The sequence below is a fragment of the Pteropus medius genome, unplaced genomic scaffold (genome assembly GCF_902729225.1).
Source record: "Pteropus medius unplaced genomic scaffold, Ma_sr-lr_union100, whole genome shotgun sequence".
Taxonomy (NCBI): domain Eukaryota; kingdom Metazoa; phylum Chordata; class Mammalia; order Chiroptera; family Pteropodidae; genus Pteropus; species Pteropus medius.
In genome coordinates, this window is record NW_024352786.1 from 17,378,577 (window position 1) to 17,405,855 (window position 27,279).

The following is a 27,279-nucleotide window of genomic DNA, read 5'->3' on the forward strand; positions in this document are numbered from 1 at the left end:
ATATTTAACAAGAGAGACAAAAATAATCAATGGAGAAAATAGTATCTACAATAAATGGTGCTGGAAAACTTGTTAACCACATAGAGAAGAATGAAATTGGGCACCTATCTTATACCACTAACAAAAATAAACTTAAAATGGATTAAAGACTTAAATTTTAAACCTGAAACCATAAAACTCCTGAAAGAAAACATAAAGTAAAAGCTCCTTGACATTGATCTTGGAAGTGATTTCCTACATATGACACCAAAAGCATACGGAACAAAAGCCAAAATAAGTGGAACTATTTTAAACTTAAAAGCTTCTGCATAGCAAAATAAACAATCAACAACATAAAAGGCAACCTACAGAATGGGAGAAAATATTTTCAAATAATATATCTGATAAGGGGTTAATATTCAAAATATATAAAGAACTCATACAACTCAACAGCAAGGAAAAAAAAACAACGCAATTTCTAAAAAATAGAGAAGTTGGATAGACAATTTTCCAAAAAAGATATGCAAATGGCCAACGGGTACATGAAAAGGTATTCAACATCACTAATCATCAGGGAAATGCAAATCAAAACCACAATATGTTATCATCTCACACTTGTTAAAATGACTATCATCAAAAAGACAAGAGATAAGTTGGTGAGAATGTGGAGAAAAAAAAACCCTAGTGCACTGTTGGTGGGATTGCAAATTAACCCAGCAACTATGGCAAACAATATGAAGGCTGCTCAAAAAGTTAAAAACTGAACTACCATAGGATCCAGCAATCCCACTTCTGGGTATATATCCAAAGGAACTGAAAACAGGCACTTGTAGAGATATCTGTACTTTCATATTCATTATGGCATTATTCAATAGCCAAGATATAGAAATAACCTAAGTGTCTGTCGATAAATGAATGACTAAAGATGTGGTATAAAAATACAATGGAATATTATTTGGCCATGAGAAAAAAAGGAAATTCTGCTATTTGCAAGCACTTGGATGAATCTTGAGGGCATTATGGCTGAGATAAGTCAGATAGAGAAAGATAAATAATGTATGATATCACTTACATGTGGAATCTAAAACAGCCAAAATCAGAGGAATAGAAGGTAGAGTGGTGATTACCAGGAGTTAAAGGATGTGGGAAACGGGCAGATGTTGGTCAAAGAGTAAAAAGTTATGATTATAATTTATAAGATTAACAAATTCTGGAGATATAATGTATAGCATGGCAATTATATCTAACGAAACTGTATTATATACTTGAAGGTTGCCAAGAGAATAGATTGTAATGTTCTCACCACAAAAGAGAAATGGTAATTATGTGACAGAATGGAGATGTCAGCTAGTACTATGGTGGTGATCATTTTGTAACCCATAAATATCCACCTAATCAACAGGTTGTTTGCCTTAAACTTACACAATGTTATATGTCAATTATAACTCAATAAAGCTGGGGGTGAGGGGGAATTTTCTTTCAGTACCTACTTGCCTTTCCTAGGAAACAATTTATAAAGGAAAAGCAAGATATATAGAATAGCTGCTTGATGCTTTCCTTCATTTATCAATTTTTAGAACAAGTTGGGAGAAGATCAATAGAGTTTTCCTGCATTAGAAATTATGAAAATCTCAACAGATATAATTCAGCGACTAGTAACTCTTGAGATAAAATTTTAAAATCTGGGTTTTAAAAAAACAGAATCTCTAATCACCTTTATGGAGAAATCTAATTGCTTTGCCATGTGTCAAATCACATGAATAGTATTTTTAAAGCCCTGTTATATACATAAAGGAGTCTTTAAGACCATCTAGCCCAAACTTTCATTTTAATGATAAACATACAAAGGCCCAAGGAGGCCTGGTGAATTGCCAAAGGCCACAGAGATGTTTGAGGACAGAATTACTAGAACCTGAGCTAAACGAAGAAAAAAAGACACTATTCAATATTTATTTGAGCACTTTGATTATATTATTTCACTGCCTTCTGGCCTCTATGGTTTCTGATGAAAAATCAGCTGTTAATCTTATTGAGGATCTCTTATATATAACAAATCTTCTTTTGCAACTTTCAAGGTTCTTTGCCTTTTGGATAGTTTGACTATGATGTATCTGGGCTTGTGTCTCTATGTATCCTGCTGGGAACTTATTGAGTTTCTTGTGTAGATAAATGTTTTTCATCAAATTATTTCTTCACATAGTTCCTCTATTTCTTTTTCCTTCTCTCCTTCTGGTACTCCCCTTATACGTATATTGGTGAGTATAATGGTGTCCTACATTTCTCTGAGGCAATGTTCATTGATATTCATTATTTTTCCTCTGTTCTTTGGGTGACATAATCCTTATTCATCTGTCTTTAAGTTCACGCATTCTTTTCTGCCCATTTAAATCTGTTGAGTGACGTTTTCATTTCAGTTGTTCTACTTTTCAACTCGAGTTTCCATTTGGTACTTTTTAATAATTTCTATCTCTTTATTGATCTCTATTTGATAAGACACCGTCATAATACCTTACTTTACTTCTTCAAGCTTCAAGCATGGTTTCCTTTAGTTCTTTGAACATACTTAATAATGGCTGCAGCGACATCTTTGTAAAGTCTGATATCTAGGCCCTCTTTAGGCAGTTGGGGCTTGTTGCTGTTGTTTGCTTGTTTATTTGTTTAGCGACTTAATTGAAATATTTTATTGAAGTTTATTTATCTCACAGTGTGAAACCTGTGATATACCTTGAGGGTAGAGCCTTGGGCATACACATAGTCACTCTTTGATGACACTGGTTTTAGCAGGGGTCTCTTTGTCTGTCTTTTTCCCTGATTTCTCTGCTAAGCTTTCTGCCCTTGTTCGTATTACAACCAGATGATAAGCTCAACTAATTGTCAGCTGTTTGCTCCACTGTTTTCAATAATGTTCTCAGGAACAAATTGCCCCACAGTCTGACCCAATTTAATTTGGAAACCTTTGCAGAAGTCATTTTGGAGGCCAAACTTTGAGGTTTATTGCTACCCCATCAGGACTCCTCCCATCTGTCTCTATCCCTGGTCTCTCTGGTAAACTATCTGACTTATGGTTTAGCATGTTACTCCCATGGAGCTAACTCCCTCTTCTTAATTGCCTACTTTTAAAATCTCCATTGCTTCAGAGAGCCCTATTAGGCCTGAACTTTCCAAAACTCCATTTAAAGTCAGTTCTTTAAGGAGAGCTTCAGAGCTTTCTTTTCTTATGGCTGCCTCTTGCCCTGTGGGCAAAATATCTGAGTCACTTCTCTGGAGTTAGGGATGGGGACAGTGGCTCACTTCTTTCACAGTGACACTTCTACTTTCTAAGAAGGGTGCTGGCAGGGATGGGGGGACGATAGTCCCTGGTCTTCTCAGTTTGCCTCTACCCGTGTGGAACCTCCACCCTATGAGCAAGCTGGAGTGAAAGCAATGGGGCCCCAGCATTCTCAGCCTGTCAAGAGCAGGCAGGGCTCTTGGGGCAGAGTTCTGCCCTGTAAGTGGAGGCTGTTTGGAAGAAGGAAGCCCCTGACTTCTTGGCAGCCCTGACTAGAAGTAAGAGAGAAAGGAATTCCTTCTTGGCCATACTCAGCTGAATTGAAGCCCCCTTCATGCTGACCTGGACAGGAAGGGATGGGGAGAGTACATTATGGCTCAAGTGCCATAGATTGTCCTTACTGAGATTTACTAACCTTCCTGAATAAATGTGGTTTTTTATTTGCTAACTTGATGTATGACCTTAGGATAGTTTCTAATACTTTAAATGTTTGGGTTTTTTTAATTTTTTTTTTTACCAGTTATGGTTTTTCTGCTAAGAATGGTTCCATGGAGCTCCTTATGCTGCCATTCCAAGTCATAATTTCCACTAAATATTTTTTAAGTACAGATGTTACCAGTAAACTAACATTACTATATAAATAGAGCATTAATGTTATCTATATATTCTGAGTACTAAGAATTAGGCACTGGGCTACATATTGGCTACGCAAGTAAATAAACTTTTAGATTTTTGTATTTTCCAAATTTTAATTAATGACTAACTTTAAATCAATGACTAACTTTATATTAAAAATGGGATTTTTAATCTTTACTATTTTTTAAAATAAAATTAATTCATATTTGAAATTGTTGGAATTCTCTTAAAATTGTTTCTAGGATTATTTCAATTTTCAATTTTACAAATAATTTATTTAAAGTCTTCAGACTTCAGTTCTTAAAAGGTACAACTGATTAAACTTCTTGAGAGGTTCTTACTTAATTTCTTATCTTGTCTTTTTTTCTTAAACAGATGCACACCGCTATCACTATTACCAACCAGACAACTGCTAATCTAAACAGTTAGGACTTATTTACATTTAATCAAACAAAAATCGCTTTGTGGAATCTAGATATTTTCTCCATGACATTTATATTGACATTTACACAAAATCAAATTATTAATATATCATATATATGTGAGATCTTTAAAAATATCATTTAGGCCATTCCATATAAGTTACATATTTTCTATTTATGATATTTTTATTTTAGCTGATAATAAAAGGACCTAAGTAAAAATCCAAACATCCACAATATCAATATATGAAATGACCAAAGAGTAATCGTGACACTTCTACCTGATTTTAAAGCATTTATTTATTCAATACCTTTAATAGAAAAGTATTATGTAAAACATTTTTCTAAACATCTGGGGATGGCTTATATATGAATTTGACACCTGATTTAAGAATCTGTACCTGTACATCTCCTGGTTGTTATGACCAAAAGGAACAGTCCAAAACTCATTTGGAACTCTTGTTCTCCCACCTAATCTCATATAAGAACAAAAGTTAACCTTATCCTAAACTTAGAACCTGTAATTTGATACAAAATAAACACGGCTTGGATTTCAGAAGGATTTGGTTAACAACAGAGCTGTCACCCAAAGCATCGTTGAGTTAGAGAACTTACAACAAGAATATTATATATTTTAATTTTTCAACTTACCTGGTATAAATAATCTTCAAATACAAAATAATAATCATCATTGCTTGCTGTCAACTTCACATCCTAAAATTAAAAGTAGAGAATACTGAAAAGAACCTAAATAAATATATCTATAGTACTAAGACATAAATGCAATATTTATAAAGAATACTGCAATTATTTTATTATTTTATATATGATTATAAACTTCTCAATTAGATTTTATCACTGCTATAAATTTACTTGACTAATATCTGTGACACATTATTTGACATCAAATTGCTGACACTTTTTTAGGTTCCATTAGTAATTCCTTATTACTTATTTCTATTTTATCTCCTTCTAATCTACTTAGCTGTCTTAAAAGTTGGAAAAACAGATGTAATCATAACATTCAGAAGCAATCATAACAATGTGGACCTAAATTACTATTCCAATCTCATCCTCCACTGTTCAGGTCCACATTCTTGCCATTCCCTCAAAATACCAAAAATCTGCTATGCCTTTGTAATTATTCACTTGCAAGTCATTGCTTATTAACAAACAAACAAACAGGATGCTGTTTATGTTCAAGAAGTCTACGATCTCACCAGCAAGAAAACATGCAGAGCAGAAATATGAAAACAATTACATAGAAATATTGCAGAAACCTCTGATAATATTGCTCAATCTACAAACTTCAACTGAGCTATTGAGCAAGGCAGCAAAAAGGGAAGGATGAAGTGAGTCACAGGTGACTCTGGAGGTAGTTGAATGCATGCTAAGTCTTGAAAGACTTAAAGACACAGATTAAGAGAGGAGAAAGAGGCCAGTCTTCCACATCAGAAGACACCATGGGCAGAGGCAGAGATCACGCATTCTTAAACAGGGATGATATTGCCTCTAAGGGGGTGAGAATTGATACTTGTGGGCCAAAAATATTTACATATTACAATGGTTTGTGGACCTCCAAAGCTTATCTCTACCCAACAAAATCTTATTCTTTAGTATCTAAGTTTTATGTTAGAGAAAAATTAGTTATTTTTCTCTTTAGGGGGTAATAACGAACTGGTGGAAAACAGTAGACGATGGTGGGGATAAAATTCAAGTTTGTGAAAAAATACAGTCCAGAGAGAACCATTTAATAATTTAGCTTAGGGACGGTTTGATGATGTTCTATATTTAGTGTTGCCTTCTTCCATTCGCTCCTTCAACCACTAAAATAACTCGACTTTACTTTCAGTTAAATTAAAAATGAGTCTTTGCCAAAGAGAGCTATAATGAAACTTCAAATAATTTTTTTAAATGCTCATTCCCTCAAGGGCTGACTTTAATAACGTTTGGAGTTGCTCCAACGAGATCAGCAAAGCTAAACTAATGCAAGTCAGGAACAGAGACTGACATCTTCCTGAAAACACTCATGTTGTGGACAGTCAGGATTGATTCTACCAAAACTTACATTTAATTCTTCAGACACAAACTGTTTACCTCTTTCTTATAGCAGATTTTCTTACTGATTCAAACTGACATTATGTTGGCAGCAAACAGAAGTCTTAAGCTAGCACTCCCTGACTTTCTAAATGTCTTCTCTTGTGAGGATTCTCTCACTTGAATAGAAAAGAGGTTGACGGTATTAAAGCCCAAAAGGTCTCTCATCCAGTTGCTAAAATAATCCCCTCAAGTATGATCATTGGACGTCAGTGAACAGTAGTACCTGTGATCCAAGTCTGTGTAAAACCTCTGTGAGAACCAAGACTTTTCATCAAAAGACTGTATCCTCTTGGCTCTCATCTTTGCGCCCGGCAGCATATAGTAGTTAAAAGTAAGGTTGTGAAATCAGATCGCCTAGGTTCAAATCTTAATTTTCTACTTAGCACACAAATTTAAACAAATTTCTTTAATCTTTCTTTGTCTCAGTTCCCTCATCTGTAAAATGTTAAAAATAATAGTACTTCTTGTTTTGTTATACTTGTCAATATGTGGCTGGTAAGAAAGGGAATGATGTCAATATAACATGAAAATTATGTTGGTTCATATACAATTTTTCTTTAAAAAGAGGGGGACAAAACATGAGGATTAGTATTATAACAAGGAAAGGAAAATGCCTTCAGCTCAACTGCTGCACAAGCATGATCCCTTATAACTATATTTCAAAAAAATTACAAATGGATGGCTGCACTGGGGGCTCCCTCTCCAGAGAGGCACAGCTCTGCCTTGTACATCTCTGTTTCTTTACCCCCTATCATGCTCACCCTAACGCAGCTCCAGAAGCCCCGCCTACCACTTCTGTCTGCATTATTTTGTATTTCTACTTTATTATTTTTTGTACCATTTTAATAGTTCCTGCAGGAGCAGCCTGCCCGAGTTGTCCAATTCATCTCCCAAGCTACCAATTATTCTGTTAGTACTCTGGTTACAAACTGCAAAAGCTACCTCATCCCTATTTCCCCCATAAACTCTATGATTTTTAATGCATGATTTTGTAGAATGCGAGTTTTTTTTTTTTTCCAGGAAAAAAAAAAATCATTTATAGCCTAACTGCTGGTATCTGCCACCCTTAAGTTTTGCTGTCAGGATCAAGTGACAATCCATGTAAAGGGTTTGGAACACTGCATGGCACACACTTAGTGGTCATTAAACACGAGTGATCATCATTATCAACCATGGTCGTGTTCCACCCAGACAAACCTGCGGGTCCTCCATGTGCTCTCTTCTTTCCCCCATTTCCAAGACCTGAAATACTATGCCCTTCTCCACTGTCTTACAAGTTCTAAAATTTAAAGCCAAGTGTTTTACATAGACTAATTATTAACCCAGAATCAACCATATCCTGTATTATGCTTATGGCATTTATATCTCAACTTGATACCAGATGCCTGGACACAAAAATTCAGTTTATCTCTATCATAAAACTTGAGACATGCTTAATCACATGTCTAGAAACCAAAAGAAATTAAAAATAACAAATGACTTCAATATAAAAGAATAAACCAGTAGGTTATAAAGAATCATGAGATAAATAAGAAATGCTTATCGTTCTCTTAATCAAAAAACAGGAGGAAGAAGAAAGGATCATAAGGACAACTTCAAAAGGAGAGAAGATAACATTGAATGGAGTCTGCAAAATTTGAAGGTCAAGCTTAACTTTACAAAGAAAATAATCACTTAAAATTATTTTTCAAGGTTAATATGTATCATCATATATAAAGTAGGCCTTGCATGTTAAAGACTTTCAATAATTGTTTACTGATATTAAGAAAGTGAAAAAACTATGTACACTTTTACTTACTTTATAAATTAGACTGTCCACCAAAAGGTCATGTTGTATCACATTAGTCTTAAGCTGCTCATAATACAAGACATCCTAGAGTTAAAAGTATAACAAACAAAAAAAATTAAAGGTCAATCACATTTATAAAGTGTGAATCAGCCTCAAACTTTAATAAATAAGAATCATTAATAGTATTATAAATGCTAAGAGGATAGAGACTTTATTTTATTCACTGCTACATTTTCTATACCTGGCCAATATTAGGTGCTCAATAAATATTCCTAATCCCAACACTTAGGATGAGATCTGGCACCTGGTGTGTATTCAAGTAATATTTGCTAAATTGATTAACTATAAGTTAACTTCAATAGCAAATACAGTGTTTATTAAGTAATTACTAGGTATCAGGAACTGTTTTTTACCCACTATTATGAGTTAACTATGAGTTAATTTATTTAATCCCATACCTACAAAATAAAATGGTTGTGATTTACATTTACATTTACATTTACATTTGAGAAACTGAGGCCCAGAGTAAAAAGTTCTTGCTGTTCCAGGCCACAAATGTAGTATGATTTGATCCCAGAAAACCTGACCCCAGAACCTATACAAAAACCAGGACCACTCTATACTGTCTTTCTAATACCTAAATTATTATAAAATAAAAAGTTTAAACATACTAAATCATCTCTGGTAATAAAAGCAATCATATAGCTTATGAAAGAAGTTATTTATTTTATACTAGAATATGGTCCCATCATAATATAAAACATGATTAATTCTATGCAGTGATAAGATTAGGCTAATATTTAATCTAATAAAGAATAAGAAATAGAAGGAAGAGAGGGAAGCTAGAAAGGAGAGAAAAAGAGAGAGAAGGGAAAATAAAAATGGAGAGAGGGGAAGAAAGGGAGGAAGGACTTGAAACTACAATCCTGCTAAGCATCAGGTTAACAGTTGGTCAGGGAATTTATAATAAAGGTTAAAAAAATGAATAACAGTTAAAAAAAATGAATAAAGATCAATTTGGTAGCAGTTGTATTAAAGAGAGATAGAAATATCTCATTGCATAAGCTGACTCCTGTGTTCCTCCAAATCCCTCCATTCATCTCTTAGGCACTTTAGCCCTGGTTTCTGCTCATGTCCAAACACTGCTTGGCTCCATTAGCACACACCAATCTGTATGATTCTCTCTGAAGACATTCCCTCTACCAAGTGTTGTGGGACAGGGTCGTCTGGGACAAAGAAAAATATGTTGCATAGCTGCCTTGGCAAAGGGAGTTACAGTCATGTAGTGGGGTGTTTGCCAGACTATGGTAGAATAAGTAAGTAAGAGCATCCGGCATAGACTTCTTTTTCAGAGTGTTTAGCTGTAAAAGTAGAAGATTGTAAACTTAATTACTAAAAAGAAGTGGTCGAGGAGAGTGAAGGTCAAAAACAGGCACTGTGAAGACGAGGTGGGCTGACTGGGAAAATCAAGGTCAGGCATTATTGTAGAACCTTATTTAGAAATCACTAAAGCAAATCTTAAATGTTAATATTAGTCTTAGCTATTTTATCAATAAGCAAGTACCTAGAAAAAAAGTATTAAAATTTTTTCTGTCTTCTTTTAATTAGCAAGCTGAAATTAAGCAAAAAATAAAATAAAATAAAATATGAATGCTTACTAAATATGAATATTTTGACACACACCTAAAAATATGTAGGAAAGAAACTACATAAAAGTAATCCTTTTAAACTTATTGCTTATTTTCTTAAAAAGGGGAAACAAATCAAAGTTATATAATGTTTTAGTAAAAATAGTAAATAAATTAACTACTAAGAACTTAAAGCATTATATCCAAAGTCTTTCTATTGAGATAAGATTTTTAAAAATAGCTTTATGGGTGCGAAATATTCCATTTCTCTCTCTAACTCCTCATCTATGACTGCATTTGTATGTGTAGCTTATTTTAAGTGATTGAGAAGTAATTGAACAGAGTTCTGGTTAAGTTCTGGTTAAGTTCTTGATAAGAAGTAAGTATTTTCCCTCTCTCCCCATTCCCCCACCCCTGCCTCACTCTCTAATGTACCACCCTCAACAATTATTTTGGAACTGTTATACACGTTTGTTAAAGTCACACTTTTACAGCTGAAAATAAGTGTAAGTGATGGAAAGTGTTTTATTCAACAAAGATTGCTTCTCTAAAAATACGAATTTCTATTTATAGACTTGTCATTTTGCATTTAGAAAATTAAGATGACTATTAGTTCCAAAATTCAGGAATAAAAAACCATCATTGAACATTATAATAAACAATCATTATCTGGGATTACTACTTTTATTCTAGGGTGATATTTCTAGAAAAATTCTAAATTTGTTTTGAAATGGCAGTGTTAGTTTCTCTGCAGAGACAAGATTTGTTATCTAGCTCCTGATCAGTGAAGTGGTAGGTCATTTACACAGATTAGTTACACTTCTACTACAGTTGATACACTCACAAAAAAAATGCCCAACACACACTCAAATCTATTTTGTAAACTGTTACTTCTAAAGTGTCACCACACTAGATCAGCAATATCATTTGTTCTAAAATTGCTCTGAAATGAATCACAAGCTTTATTTATTCTTCCCAAAAAGAAACAAGTGATTTTTGACAGTGCTATTCCCAAAGATAAGATTTAAAAATACACACATACATGCACATGCACACACACATATACGTAATTTGCAAAGGTCAGAAGTGTAGTTTTTATGATAGACTATAATGTTTGTCTTTAAATACTGCATTGTTATAAATTATAATCAATTCGTAATATAATTATGTGCAATATGTAATTATTATTACTACCATTAATGGTGACCATTTATGTCAAGCGCTGTGTTAAAAGACTCATGTACATTATTTCATTTAATTCCCACAACCACTCTGTAATATAAGTATTATTACCTATATTTAAGTATGGGTAAATTGAAGTTTGAAGAAATTTAAATAGCTCACTCGATGACATATTTCAATAAGTCAGAAGAGCTAGGAGTTGAAACCAGGTCTGTATGATTTTAAAACTCATGTTTTTAACCAGTAGACTAGGAAACCATTAGTTTTCTATTTATTAAAGCATTTAAATGAATGACTTATATGATTAATGAGCTTAAGAAAATATTTCAAAAATAATCAGTCTTACATAATTTTTTCTTTATTGAAACTATTAACTGTCTGTTGGTGATTTCTCTTCATATTCATTATATTTCCTAAAATAAATGTTCTTATACTTAGAAAAATAATATTCTCACATAATCTGTCAAAATAGTACATATAAAATAGTATGTATAAAAAAATACACATCTCAAAAGTAACTGTAGGGACAAAGTATTCATTTACTTACACTGAGTTGCCTGTCTTAATTTCTCTCTATTCTAACACCTTGTTTCCATCATACGTCTTCAGTAATCTAAATGGGCAGACTCCATTTCTTAACATTTCACTTATTGTTCTTTGTGTGTATAAGTACACACTAATTATTAATAACAAAAACGTTTATGTTAAGAGTATAGTGACTAAATTATGTTAATCTTATCTTAGAACTAAAAACTACACTAATTTTGAAAACAAAAAAGAAGGTAAATGTTAGATTAATAAACAAAAGTATTTCTACTTTGAATAATTGGCATTTGAAAAATAGTTCAAATTTGGTCCATCCTTTTTTCTTCTTACCTCGGGTTGACCGGAAATATTCAAAATGAGGGCCCATAATTCTGCTCGCAATGCTGTGGGGCTTCCTTGTCTGATGTACTGTTGAGCAGCAGCACTATCTTGTTCTGCTAGAACTGGCAAAAGTATATTAAATCTTATTAGAAAATTCTTAATTTAAGAAATAGTGCTGAAATTGTCAATTAAAAATCTTTTGGGAAGCTAACATTTCATCTTTATGTCTTTTATAATTCCATCGTGCCTTGACAACCTTCTTTTACTCTCTGAATTTTAATATGGTCCTATTTACAGCTCTATAAGGTTTAAGTCTTAAGCTTCCCCTCCTCTTACCCTGCTTGTAAAAGTTTTTAATGTACATTGGTACCTCGAGATCACTTTGCTTTAACTATAGCTCCATGGATCTGAAATTAGTGATGCATATATATAATTTTTGGATTCCATAATCAAGTAAAGTCATATCTAGAGAATCCCAAAATTTCTTATGTATATTCTACTCAGTCGTCAATATTTTAGTATTTGGAAGTGTTATGGTATACGAAGTATTATGACTAAGAATTATAAAGGATGTAAGACATCTATTAGGTGACTTCTTAGCTGTCTCCCAAAATCAAGAGAAAAGAGGGATTCTTTAAAGAAAACAAAACAGATCTGATAACCTTTTAGGAAGGCCAAAATTTATTTGTAAGCAGCCAAATTTATAAAATCAATATATTATACTTTTGCTTTCATTTTCATTTTTGTTCTCTTTAGTGAAAATACTAGGTATTGAAATAAAGCTTCTCTCCAACAACAACAAAAAGACATACTAGACAACTGCTGATATTTGTTTAACAGTACTATTTTCTTATATTTTCTTCTTAAAAGAAAAGGGAAAAAATTTACACTAAATGAAAATGACAAAACCAAATGAAACAAGGAAATGATATGAAATACAAAAAGATGAACATTTTAAATTTGTAATTGTGTTTAATGAAAATTCAAATCATACAGATGAAGTCTTTTAAATATGAATTTGATAAATTAAACTAAGGAGTTTAGAATATGACAATGTAATTGCCATAGAAGGTTCATTCTAAAACAAAGACTTATTTGTACTACTTATTTCAAAGATAAAACAGAATTTTCATAGACAAAGAAAAAAAATCTTCAAAAGATGGGGAAAAATTATTCCCCAGAACACTAGGAGCCTCTTCAGTTATTAAGTCTTACCATTATGAACAGTCATCAGGAAGCGTGACGGTTACATTTTCTCCTGATGCAGGAGCATATTCCCATTAACACTAATGAGAAGTGTGTGGGTGCATCAGAGAGAGAACCTGCTTCTTTGATTTTAAAATGAAATTCTACTGCTGAATGGATTAAGCTAACATCCTTGAGGAATGTGTATCTGCATTTATTATTTTCTTTTTCGTGAACCATCTGTATACTTCATCTGACATTTATCGATGAAGATAAAATGATGCATTTCTCTTCCTTATAAAGATTTCCATTATACTATCTATGTAGTTAAATATAACTCCTTTTTAGGTTTTTAGCTTTTTGGAGATTAAATTTCAGTTACGGGTATATGAATACAGACATTTACTTAGGACTGTCTCATTTTCGGAAATTATAATAAATATAATCAAAAGCTTACCTTTATGCCCAATACGTACATGCTCATTTTCAAAAAGTTCTAAAAATGATAAAAGAAAATAAAATAATTAAACACAAATATGATGAACCACATTTAGGACAACGGTATATTTTTTCTGGTATCAATACTTTCGATAATTATGTTTAAAGTTGAATGGCTCTAAGAATATTTATATTTGTATGTAGAAAACCATTTTTAAGTTGTTTAGAGTTTGTAGAAATTAAAAACGAGTTAGGTACATTTAATCAGAAGAAACAATTGATAAATTAATTTTCCTTTGTTAAAATAAAACTGAACATCTCACAACACAAAAATGTTTTTGTTTATTCATCTTTAATTTTTTTCCTAAAAAAACACACGCTCACACAAAACTTGGGTGGTTGCCAGAGGTGGTGGTGGGAAGCAGGGGTGAAATGGGTGAAGGGAGTCAAAAGGTACAAACTTCCAGTTATTAAGTAAATAAGTCCTGGGGATATAGCAAACAGCATGGCAACTATAGTTAATATTGCATTACATATTACAAGAGTTGCATTACAAGAGTTGCCATGTAATATTGCATTACAAGAGTTGCTAAGAGTAAATCTTAAACTTTCTCATAAGAAAAAAAATTTTGTAACTATGTATGGTGATGGATGTTAACTAGACTTATTATATGAAAAATGTATACATTTTTCAATATATACAAATATTGAATCATTATGTCGTATACTTGAAAATAATATAATGTTGTATGTCAACTAGACCTCAATTAAAAAAAAAAAACTTGTTGGCAGATTCATTTGCGAAGTCCTACTTCTATCTAATCTACCATTAAAGCAAATCTAATTTTTAAAAGGCTTAATCCTACATAGGTAAAATTGTACTACACAAATGCCATTTAAAAAGATTATACAAAAGAAACAAAGGTTCGTTTTTAAAGTACCAATCAATAAGAAAAGACTCATAAACTAGACCAAATTAAAATTTTAAAACTTCTGTTCATCGAAAGACCCTAAGAATGAAAAAGGTAAGTCACGGAGTTATAAAATGTATTTGTGATACATATATCCAGCAAAAGATCCAGAATATATAAAGAACTCCTGGTAAGTCAATACTTATATACAACCCTATTCTCCTTTCCAAGTAACATTGTGGCCTAGCAATTCTCAAGTCAGGCAAAATCTAAGAATTATACCACTAAGAACAATCTCATTGGATGAACAGTAATTCGACCCAAATTTTAGCAGTTCTACTTTGAGAAGCAGAGAGAGCAAAAATAACTGCAACGACTAAAGGGATCATCACCCCCTCCAGGCAGACAGACACTCTGTACTCCAATGGCTTTGGACATAATAAATAACAGCAAATACCAGGCTGATTCTTGTTTGAATCTTATTTTCTATGGTATCTTCCCTAAAAGCAAAGATTATGTCATATCTACATATTCTAGTCCTTTGCCCTTAGCAGGGTCTCACACATATTTGTATTATGAGTGAATCAAAGAAGAAAGAACTGTACTCTAAGGGAGGAAAAATAGGTTTTTTAAAGCATAGCTATTGTAAGGTTTAGAATAATTTAAAAACAATTCTTAAGGATTATTTCAAAAGTGAAAAACATAAATATCAAGGTATATTACTATTTCCTTTTCTTTTTGTTAGTTATATATGGCTATTGCTGGCCATGAACAAAAGTATATCTGTCTTAGTCCATGCAGGCTGCTATAACAAAATACCCCAAGCTGGTAGCTTATAAACAACATGAAATTACCCTTCACAGTTCTGGAGGCTAGAAGTCCAAGACCAGGGTGCCAGTACAGTTGGGTTCTGAGGTAGGGCAGGGGTAGGGGGAGGGCTCTTCCGTGTTGTAGATTACCGGCTTTTTGCTGCAGAATGGGCTGGGGAGCTCAGTTCGGTATATTTTGTAAAGATACCAACTCCCATTAATGAGGTCAGACTGCTTAGTTCTGAATCTTGGTTCCATCACTTACCAGTTTTGTGACTTTGGGTAAGTTACTTAATATTTCCACTTCTTCGACTTTAAAATGGTAGTAATACTTCTACCTCACACCATGCAAGAAAATTAAAATCATAATGCAATACCACTATATACCACCTGAACGACTAAAACAAGGAAGATGGAATACACCCAGCGTTAGCAAGTATACGGAGCAACCACTACTCTCTTACATTGTCGGTAGGAGTGTAAACTGGTACTGCCACCTTTTAAAAATTCTTCAGCACTTATCTACTAAAGCTGAACTTATGCAAACCCTAGGACTGAGAAATTGCATTCTCAGGTGTATACTCAACAGAAGAATATATATATATATATATATATATATATATATATATATATATATATATATATATATATATATATTTTTTTTTTTACCAAAAGACACATACTAGAATGTTCTTAGCAGCCTTATTTAGAATAGCTCCAAACTTGAAACTTCCCAAATATCCAACCACAGTAGAATAAATAAACAAATGTGTGTGGTATGTTGATACAATGGTACACTATAATGCAAAAAAAAAAAAAGGAATTATAAATACATATAGCAATATGGCTGAATCTCACAAACATAATGTTGAACAAAAGAAGTCAAACATCAAAGAGAACATACTATTGTAGATTGTAATTCATATGAGGTTCAAGAACTGGCAAAACTAATCTATGCTGGTAGAAATCAGAACAGTGGTTATCTTTGATGCAGGGGAATAAAGATTGAAAGTGGTTACACGGAGTTTATTGATCTGTGTATGTCCAATTCATAGAAATTCATTGAGCCATTCTCTTATGATATATATACTTTTCCATATGCATAGTAATAAAGTTTTAAAAGTGGTAATAAACATAACTTCTAGGTTGCTGAGAGGTTAAAATGAGATAACACACACAACACATAATATATGCTCAATAATTGTTTATTTTTATGTGTATTGCTATTATTAAGAACAATAAATAGACAACTTCCTTATTTTATAGAGGAAGAAACAAGTGCAGAGATATAAAGTGACTTGCCCAAGGCATACGGCTAGCCAGTGGCACGTGGAAGACTACAACAGTTAGATCCCCGACTCCTGCATAGTATTATTTCTAGTACAATAAAGGCCTCCCATATTTAAGTTAATTTTTACTTCCTTTTGATTATAGCTAAATATCAATTTAGTTTTTTATGAAAAACACATTGTATTTATGCACAAAAAGAGAAAAAGAGAAAAGTTAGGGAAATTTTCTGGATGATTTAGATTTAAAAGATACTCATTTTAAAGCCTTAGTTTATTCAAGGTAGAGCATCATGTTCGCTTAATAGTGAGACGCAAAATAATAATAATAAAAAAATAGTGATGGCCAGTAAAGGGAAATGTGAATGCTGCCAATAAAGATTTTGCCAACAAAATGACTTTTGTATGTCCAGTAACTTTTCAAAATTATTTTTAAGATCTTCAAGTAAAATGGCAAGATCTAGTTGAACTCTGAGAATTACAACATTTAGGATTCTATTCAATAATTAAGAGTAACCAAGGAGAGGCAAAAAGCATGCTTAGTTTTCAGATATAAAAGAGTTAATCTGGAAATGACAAGATAAACCTTAACCTCACTCTCATTTATGATTAATTATATGCCATTTGGGAGAAACACTAACCAGGAGGCACTTGTGTAGAATCATCTATACCCAGTTGTCCTGTAGTTAAGCCAAGTTCCACAAAAAATTCTTTCTGAAAAATAACACACATAGAGTTAACATATGACTCAGACTTTGCTACACATTATTTTTTAAAAAATCACCTTCACTTTAACATCAGCCTAAGTAAAAATCACAATGTAAAACAAATCTTTGCTTCATTCAAATATCTAAATCAAACAAAAAAGAACATTACTGAACCTTTAAATAGTAATATACTAGTTCAAAACTAAGAAGCAGAACAACTATAATGTTTTTTACAAGTACTGCTGTTTAACATTTATTATTTTTGTGTGAAATAAACATGAATAGAAAAGATAACAACTTATTGGGAAAATATATATATAATGAGAAAAAAAACCACAACATTTCTCCAAAAGCAGAACCTTCCTTTAGTAGTATTTTTCTTTCTCCTAATTTCTTCTACCTAAGAAAAATTTTTACTTTGATACCTTCTGACCAATACATGTGATGCCAATGTTTAAAAAAACGTTTTAAAATCAGTTCTTAATTGTGTCTTTTTAGGTACTAGGCTAATTACTAAAGTAAGGAATGATAATTATCCTTTAAGAACTATTAACATTCAAATCTTTCCTGAAACACACATATACACGCAGTATATGCAGCAATTGTCAATTTTATCTTCTAAAATCATTGTCTAAAATGACCAATATAATTCTGTATCTGTGCTTCCTATGGTAGGTACTTACTTTATTCATCTCTTAATCAACTAAACACTACAAATATCCAAAATAACTTAATAATTTTTAAGTAAAATTAGACGATCAAGTGCTCTGCTAAAATAAGAATAAATTAGATTTATTCTCCAGACTTCCTCTACTTATCTAGTAATGTCTGGGGAAAGTAATCATGTTTAATGTTATTTTAAATATATAACAACCCTGTATTATTTGTATTATTTTTCTTCCCTAAGTAATTAAATATTTCTATTAATATTTGCTTCAGTGTTTTGTTACTATTCTAATTGCTAAAAACAAACTTCCTTCTCCTTTAAAAAATGAAATTAGTTTTAATCTTTCTAATTATCTATTATTATTTAAGTTAGTAATTTATTAATGTCCCTCACAAGACAGTTATTCAGCTTGATATGCACACACATTTCATTTTTGTATTGATTTTAAATAACTGCATTATATTTCAATTTTTAACTAAACTTGATTTTTATCTATACTTTTAAAAAACACTGCATCATGTTAACAATTTTTTAATGACTAAAGAGGTAAAAATGTAATGTTATTCTTCCATTTTCAACCACTGTCATCCATTTATTTTAAACTCTTCCTTCACCAAAATCATTAGAATTAATGATAATGTGTTTGATTTTTTAATTAATTTGATCTTCATACTACAGAGGGACTTAAGTCCAACAAACATTTCAGTGTTAGGTTCTATAATCACAATGAAGAATTATACTTATGCTAAGACATGTTTAGAACATAAACAAAACTGAACATCCATTTTCTATTTCACTGCTTTGGACTATTTTTTGCTCAACATCAGTTGACCTGAGCCCTAATCACAGTATTCCTTCAAAACTCACCCAAGATGTTACACCTTCTGGGACACCTTCTTTGATATTCCAGGCAGATTTAAGCAACTCTCTATGCACATATATTGCCTTTTATCAACCTCTACCAAAGCATATAATCACATCCCATTGAAATTATCTTTCTACTGTCCATCTCCCCACTAGCCTAAAGCTCCTGAAAGAGAGGGACTGTCTTATACACATTTGCACCCCCAGTACTTAGCATAATGCTAAGTGACTCATAGCAGAGGGGCTCAATAAATATTAAACCACATCACTGAGCTCTAGTTCCAATCTGCTGCCACATGACTAAATTAGCAAACAGGAATTAGTTGGGAACTTCACCTTACAGTTAATAAATTACAGTTTCAAAAAATTTCCTTTTAACACTGATAAATAACATTGTGTTACATAATGTTGTTAACATAGTGTCTACATAACATTGTGAAGTAGGTTTAAGGGTCATCCATTACAGACTCACTGAACCTCACCAAGTTCAATACTCATACAGACAGACCAAGGTCACAGATAAACCATGCATCCTTGAGCCAGAATTATTGTATCTCCAGACCATGTGATTCAGGGAAGGCAGCGACAACTATCTCTAATAACTGTAGGAAGAAAAGGACCAACCACACTCTTAATGGGAATAGCCACAATTTCTTGAAAATTAGTCACAAGTTTTTGTTTTTTCAATAGCTAAGAGTGAATCCACATCAGCTCCAGGTTGCCTCAGACAGACAGAAAATAGAACTGGTCCCACTCACACACATGCTGAACCTTTTCATACATTATCAACTTTCCCGGCTTCTTTAGTAGCAAATTCCCCTGAGAAGACTTCCCACCATTTCCAGGAGAAGAATCTGCCATTTCCTCTTCTGTATGGCCATGGCATTTTGTACAAATCACTACTAATACAGGACTTATAACACTGTTCAGAAATAACTTCTTAAAAATTAACTTTGTATCAAAGTTGTAGTAGTCATGGTTAATAATTATATACTGCTTACTATGTTCTACTAACAGGGTAACTTTAAACAACAGAAATTTATTCTCACAGTTCTGAAGGCTAAAAGTCCAAAATCAAGGTGTTAAGGGGCCATGCTCTAAGGGGCCAGTGTTGCTGGCAATCTTTGGTGTTCCTTGGCTTATAAAGGCACCACTCCGATCTCTGCCTTCACTGTCATATGACATTCTCCTTGTGTCTCTCTCTTCTGCAACTCTTCTCCTCTTCTTATAAGGACAATAGTCATATTGGATGTAGGACCTACCCTACTCTAAGATAATCATCACCTTAACTTGATTGCATCTGCAAAGCCTATTTCCAAATGAGGTCACATTCACAGGTACTAGAGTTTAGGATTTCAACATATCTTTTGGGGGGACACAATTCAACCCATAACTTCTACCTTAACTTATTGATCTGCACAAGACTTCTATGAGATTATTTTACAAATAAGAAAACTAAGGCTCATGGTCAAGAAAATTTGCTGAAGGTCACACAGCCAGTAAAAGTGGCAAAACAAGAATTTAAACCCAGGTTAGTTGGCTTCAGAATCTAATTGCCTAACCACCATGCTATGTAGTCTTTACATACAGCAAATAGTTTAAGAAGTCAAATCAGCTAAAAGACATATAACAACAAAATAGCAGTTCCCTGTGTTACACATTCCTCTCCAACACACACATAAACACACACACTCATAATTGGCCCACTACCCAGGGACAACCACTTTCAGCTTTTTTGTCCTGGTATGTATTTCCATATTTCAAGTAACAAGGGTATGTTGCTATTTTTTATCAGTTTAAGATATCTATTGATTTTTGTGGTAAATCAGGATTTCAGTTCATGTACCTCTCTTTTCCTTTCTCCATTATCCCAATATAATTATATATCAATTCTTGATTAAATATATATTAAGTTTACATTATTATGACTTCAAATATGATTCACTAAACCACATAATATGCTGTAACTCTGTTTCCTTTCTTGTACTTCATTCAGCTGAAAATTAAACCATTTTTTCACTTACACAACTTTCTCTAATCATTTACCTCTTCCTACACCCTTTCACAGCTCTGAAAAAACACTCAATACAATTTTGCATGTGGTCAAACTTGTCACATCATCTACACTGTCGGGGTTTTTCTTGCAGGCATCCATCCTGGAACCCTACAATCCCCGGTTCCAATCTGGAATCGCTATGCCCTGTGGTCTTGTTATACACCTTATGTCCTGGAACTTCTCCTCACTATCATTCTAGGAATTCTTCTCTTAGGTTGAAATCTCGTTTTCCGGGTCCTCTGTTTGCTCTTTTTGTTTATGGCCTTGTCTTGGAGCACTTCTACCAATAGCTCCCTGAATAAGAGTAAATATCTTAGATCACATACTTCTGAAAATTTCTACTCCAACTTCACAATTCATTCACTGCTGGCTATATACAGAACTGCGCTTGAAATCATTTGGATTTTTAGAGGAATTACTTTGAAATCTCTGACTTCAAAGTAAGTCTTGATGCTGAGAAGTAAGATGCCACACTCTGACTCCTGACACTTACATATGTACTCCATTTTGCTTCAATAAAAAGTTTTTAGTCTTCTTTCAGGTGTCTTGTTATAGGATTTCTTTTATTCATGGCATTGGCTACTAGGTGAGTCTTTTCATACTGGAGGTTTCTGTCTTTCAGTTCTTGGAAATTTTTAATAACTCCCTTACCTCTGTTTCCCCTTTCTGGAACTTCTACTGGTCAGATGTTAGCCCTCCTGGACTGATTCTCTAATTGGAAAAAAAACTTTTTTCTCTCTTAGTTTTCATCTTTTTGGCTTTTTGCTTTTGTTCTATCTTCTGATAGATTTCCTCACCTTTGTTTTTAGCTAAAAGAACTTTTTCACTCTCTAATGTTTTATTTTGTTATTTTAATAAAATTCTGTTCTTGTTTCATGAGTAATAGTTTCACTCCGAAAATATTAATGGTTGCTTTAAGTCTTTTTTTGGGAAGAAGTACTCAACAACAGGCTAACCCCTTTGTCTGTGTGAAGCTGGCCTTGGGTTTACCTTCTTTCAGCACTGTTGCCTTGAAAATGTATTGGATCGCACAAACACACTTAAAAATGTGAAGAGGAATGCCAGCTGTATTATCAAGAAATGTTATTTGTTCAAAAAAAAATATGACCCTTGACTGATAAATTACATCTGAAATGGAAGACTGTAAGTGGATTATAAAAATCTATTGGAAAACACAGGCCTTCGCTGCCTAGTAGAGGACTTGGATGCTGTGCTCATGTGCATTACAAGAAGTGGTTCCTGTCTACGGCCATGCCACCCTGAACACGCCCAATCCCGCCTGATCTCGGAAGCTAAGCAGGGTCAGGCCTGGTTAGTACTTGGATGGGAGACCACCTAGGAAGACCAAGTGCTGTAGGCGTTAAAAAAAAAAAAAAAACAGAAGAAGAAGAAAAGAAAAAAAAGAAGAAGAAGAAGTGGTTCCTACTGTGTATAAGACTTCTCTGTGTGACCTTGTCACTTCCAATTGTATGCAATTCTTGTCGGGCCTGGTAAGTAGCCTCTGGTTGGCTGTAAAGACCCCCAGTGAAGATCTGTCTGATACTCACATGCTGTGTTTTCTGTCCTTTACCACTCTTCAAGTGTAAGTGAACCTGATGCCAGGTTATGGCCTATTGGATCTTGTGAACATGAAAGTAAATTCAAACCTGAAAAAACTATTAGTGGTCATGATAAGTACTCATTCCTTAAATTGGCTATTTTGGCTATTATTATTTTTTAATTTGTTTGTTTTAGTTTTGGTCTCTGCCTTTCAAATTGGAAGATTTCAAATGTCTGAAGATCCTAGACTGGTCGTTCATATTTAGGAATGAGGCAATAGAAAACTGACTGGAAGTTCTGTCTGTAAGGATTGGGCTTAGCGTGTGGTGGGCTTCACTGTGAGGCAATTTTATAACGAGCCAGTTACCTTTGTTGTAAGGGTTTGTCAAAGCTCTGTTAGTCTTTTCTCTGGCATTCTAGAGTCAGTGGAAGGTGAGAAAGGAGAGAACTGGGCGGGCACAGTGGTGGTAACTGGGGATGAAGATTTTAATTTCACTATTTGGTCACCTTAATTCCTCCATTTTCAATACAGCATCTCATTCCTGTTCTGCTTCCTGTCTGACATCTCCGAGTTCAGAGCCTTTCTGATTCTGCTTCTCTAATAAGTATGCCTCTGGTCTCCTGTGGGGGGGAGGAGTCACCTGACTGTGCAGGGGGAAGGAGCCTGGGGGAATTAATCCCTCCTGATACAGACTTTCACACAATCTCCATTTTCAGTCCGATGGCTCACCATGGTCTTTTATAACATGTGGTGCCTCCAATTCTTGAGACTTTCCAAAGTTCTATGTAGAAAATCATCTTGCTTTTTGTATCAGTCGGTGTCCAATCAGGAAATAGAGACCATACCAGGGTAACATGGAATTAGCAAGTACAGAAGGCAACTATGTCTTCTAGGCTGAAGAAGGGTGAATCGAGAAGGGACTAAGGATTCAGGAAAGGGTCCCTTCTGCCCTCAGACTTCTATGGAGAGGGAGTGGGTTCCACAGGAACGTGCAGACCAGGGGCGGTGAAGAAACTCACCAGAAGATACAGGTTGGAGCTGGTTAGTTGAGGGCTTTTGAGTGCTACTGGGCCTTCTACATGCTGATCTGCTGGCTCCCACACAAGGCAACCAGGAAAGGAAGCCTCTTTCTCTTGCTATGATGGACTTACACTGGCCCTCCAGAACCCTCTATCAACAAAGTCTAATAATATAAAGATAGTTGGCAAAAGAGAAATGTTTATAAGGTCCAGCTCTAATATAATAAAGCAGAGCAGAAAAAGATAGATTTGGAGCTGAAGATAATCAATTACTGGCACACTTCTTATCCAGATCTCCCATTTTCTCCCACTTAGGCGTGACCTTCTCCTTCCATGATTAAGTCACTTATCACTCTCCCATCAGCTCTCTATCTTAATAGATTAAAGCTTAGAGGTAAAAATTGTTTCTGTTTCACCAAAGACAACATTTACATTTCTGTGCTCTTTATTTTTTTGGAGGTGATTAACAAAAGAAAGAGTGATAATTTCTTAACTCCACTATAAGGAAACCTCCCCACCGTTCTACAAATTACTCTATTTTAAAACTAGCTTTCTCACCAAAACGTGACAGTCTCCAAGAGCAAAGACAGTCTCTAACTCATCCTTACTTTCTCTTATCTCCTGCAATGCCTCACCATCTCAGGAGCTTAATAAAGATTGCTTGAATTACAAAAATATATAGATTCTTTTTAAAAAATTTATAAAATTCACAATTTGTTTCCATCTGTTTTATAGACATACATTAAGCACCTGAATACTAACAAGCTGTCTTGTAAATCTACGATGTTTATTAAAATGAAGAATAAGCAAAAGCATGTATAGGTCAATGCAAGCTCATCTTTAGTCCTACTAGCAGAGTGACTCACTCTCTCTATGACATATTTAAAATAAAAAAGAAACTTTTCCTTTTATTTATTTATTTATTTAATGAGCAGATTGTCCTATTTAGATATGTGCTGCACTAAAATATTTTTCTAATGATTATCTTCCAAACTATGTTATCTTATTTTTAGATGCCTGTACTTACCAATTCAGGGATGTCTTTTACTTTCAGAGGAACTTGGATTAAACCCAAATGAGTCCTGAAACTAAGAGAATCACCATTTTCATAATTTGGGTTGCGAAGATTAATTAATACCTTTAAAAACAAATCCAATGAAATTGATTAGTTTCTTTATATGATATCTACACTTATAAAATTTGCAGTGATATTCTTGATGTATCACCACAAAATTAAAAACTATTTAGAGTTATGCATATATTTTAATGACATTCTAAAATACTGTTAAATTTTACTAAAAAGTTAAAATACCATAAACATGCTTTTAATTAGAATGGCTTAATATTCCAACTGATGGTCTATCATGAAAAACCAAAAAGTTTAATTTTAAAGAAAAAGTTTTGATGGTAAGAAAAAATAAGACCAGAGAAAGTGACAGAAAAATTAAAAATGCTTGATTGTAATATTTATCAGAGAAAATTTTAGGACCAACTTTAATCCTTCTAGAAACAAATATTGACAATGCTTTTAGAAAGATGGTTAAGTAATACTGCAGGGTATCACCTCTAAATCAAACCCACATGGAAAAAAAAAAGGAAATTTTCAGAAGGCAAGCTAACAAGAAAGACCGTTTATATGCTTTTCAAAATTAAACAAATTAAAAAAAGTAAGATATCTGCATATCCTCTAATCTAAGAATCTAATTTCAATGAGTATAGTTATGGAAATAATTAAAGATGTTTGCAAAAATAGTGCAGAAAGAATGTTAATGAAGTGCTGTTTATAATGGAAAATCATAAAACAACTTAATCCCACTAGAGGGAATTATTTAGATAAATTATGATTAATTACCATAATAAAATACAGTGTAACATACCTCAATTAACATAAGTAATATAGGTGATAACATAAAAAAAGTTCACAATGTATTATGTTTTTAAAAATTATAGTAATTGTAGTGTTTATTGCTATATGATGGTATTATGAGTAATTTTTGTTTTAAATTTTCTTGTCATGTATGTTTTCTTATTTTTCTATCAATTAACATGCATTTTGAGGAAAATAATAATAATTTTAAAAAATATTTTAAAATTAAAACTCTTGAGGGAATGAAACCATCAAGAATCCAGTGAAGGAGATTATGATAACAGAAACACTATCATATGTGAGGAAGGCATTAATGAACTGATAACTAATGGCTGATAAAATGGAATGTGCTATTATGCTAAATGTTTCCTAAAATTGCAAACATAAATTGAAACTAAAATTATCAGTGGTATTTATTTTAAAAAATAAAAGATTTAGCAAAGGATCAATAGTATTAAATACAGACTAATATACTACAGTACAATTTTAGCATAATTACACAAATAAGGGATCGCGTTAAATGGGAAACTTAGAAACACAGAAAAAGAAAAGAAACTATGAATAGGTGGGTAATAGAAAAGAGAAAATATTAGAAATGCAGAAACTATAACTAAGGAAATAATTATAGAAAATTTCTTGAATTAAGAATCTCAGCATGACCACAGCAATATGACAAGAAAGAGAAATAAAATGTATCCAAATTGGAAAGGAAGAAATAAAATTCTCATTATTTGCTGATGACATGATACTATATAGAGAGAATCCTAAAGAGTCCACCAAAAAACTGTTAGAACTGATCAATGAATTCAGTAAAGTAGCAGGATACAAAATTAATATTCAGAAGTCAGTGGCATTTTTATACACCAATGATGAACTATTGGAAAAAAGTTAAGAAAACAATCCCATTTACGATTGCATTGAAAACAATAAAATACCTGGGAATCAAATTAACCAAGGAGGTAAAAGACCTGTTCTCAGAAAATTACAAGTCATTGAAAAAAGAAACTGAAGAAGATACAAATAAATGGAAGCATATACCGTGCTCATGGGTAGGAAGCATCAACATCATTAAAATGGCCATACTACCCAAAGCAATCTATAGATTCAATGCAATCCCTATCAAAATACCAATGGCATTTTTCAGAGGGCTAGAGCAAATAATCCTAAAATTTATAAGAAACCATAAAAGACCTCAAATAGCCATGGCAATATTGAGAAAGAAAAACAAAATTAGAGGTTTCACACTACCTAATATCAAATTATACTACAAGTCTACAGTAATCAAAACACCATGAGACTGGCATAAAAATAGATACATTGATCAGTGGAACAGAATAGAGGGCCCAGAAATAAATCCACCCCTATACACTCACTTACGACAAAAGAGACAAGAATATACAATGGGGTAAAGACAGTCTGTTCAATAAATGGTGCTGGGAAAATTAGACAGATATATGCAAAAAAAAGAAACTGGACCACCTTCTTATACTTATCATGCTGAGTGAAATAAGTCAGACAGAGAAAGATAATTACCATATGATTTCACTTATATGTGGAATCTTAGGAACAAAAAGAACACACTAACCAAAAATGGACTCACAAATACAGAGGACAATCCAGTGACGAAATTGCAGGGAAGGAGCTGAGGGAGGAGGTTGGAGGGGGGGTTGGGGAGGGCTGGCAGAAAGGGGTGAAGGGTTAAAGAAGTACAAATCAGTAATTGATAGATGGTCACAGGGATGGGGAGCATGGCATAGGAAATGCAATTAGCATTAATGTAATGGCTAGGTGGAGAGCCAGAGCAGAGAAAGAACAAGTAGGGGGATCGTTTTATAAACTATATAAATGTCTAACAAATGTACTATATACTTGAAAATAATAATAAAATAAAATTTTTAAAAAATCTCAGTGTGAATAATAAAGGATCAGTTCAGCAACAGTCTTTAAGGAAATAGAATGTATGACTATTAAGGAGAAAAAATATTGTTAAAGGTAGCCATGTAAAAAATACATAGAATTTCAGCCTTTAGTGCTAAAAAAGGAAAGAGTTTAGGAGAAA

At 33.2% G+C, this 27,279-nt stretch overlaps 1 protein-coding gene and 1 pseudogene across 11 annotated transcripts in view; one reads left to right on the top strand and one right to left on the bottom strand.

Moving 5' to 3' along the window:
* Positions 1–27,279, bottom strand: part of TBC1D19 (TBC1 domain family member 19) — a 104,212-nt gene that overhangs the window by 40,574 nt on the left and 36,359 nt on the right. For 10 of the 11 annotated variants that reach the window (XM_039848756.1, XM_039848762.1, XM_039848763.1 and 7 more), the window contains 6 exons: positions 24,381–24,491; positions 17,142–17,214; positions 13,514–13,552; positions 11,881–11,993; positions 8,204–8,278; positions 4,957–5,019 (listed from right to left, as the gene is read on the bottom strand). In XM_039848756.1, the coding sequence (XP_039704690.1) occupies positions 4,957–5,019; positions 8,204–8,278; positions 11,881–11,993; positions 13,514–13,552; positions 17,142–17,214; positions 24,381–24,491 (474 nt within the window). The remainder of the gene's footprint in view (positions 1–4,956; positions 5,020–8,203; positions 8,279–11,880; positions 11,994–13,513; positions 13,553–17,141; positions 17,215–24,380; positions 24,492–27,279) is intronic. The other variant, XM_039848757.1, reaches the window with a different exon arrangement.
* On the top strand, positions 22,036–22,154 carry LOC120591386 (uncharacterized; annotated as a pseudogene).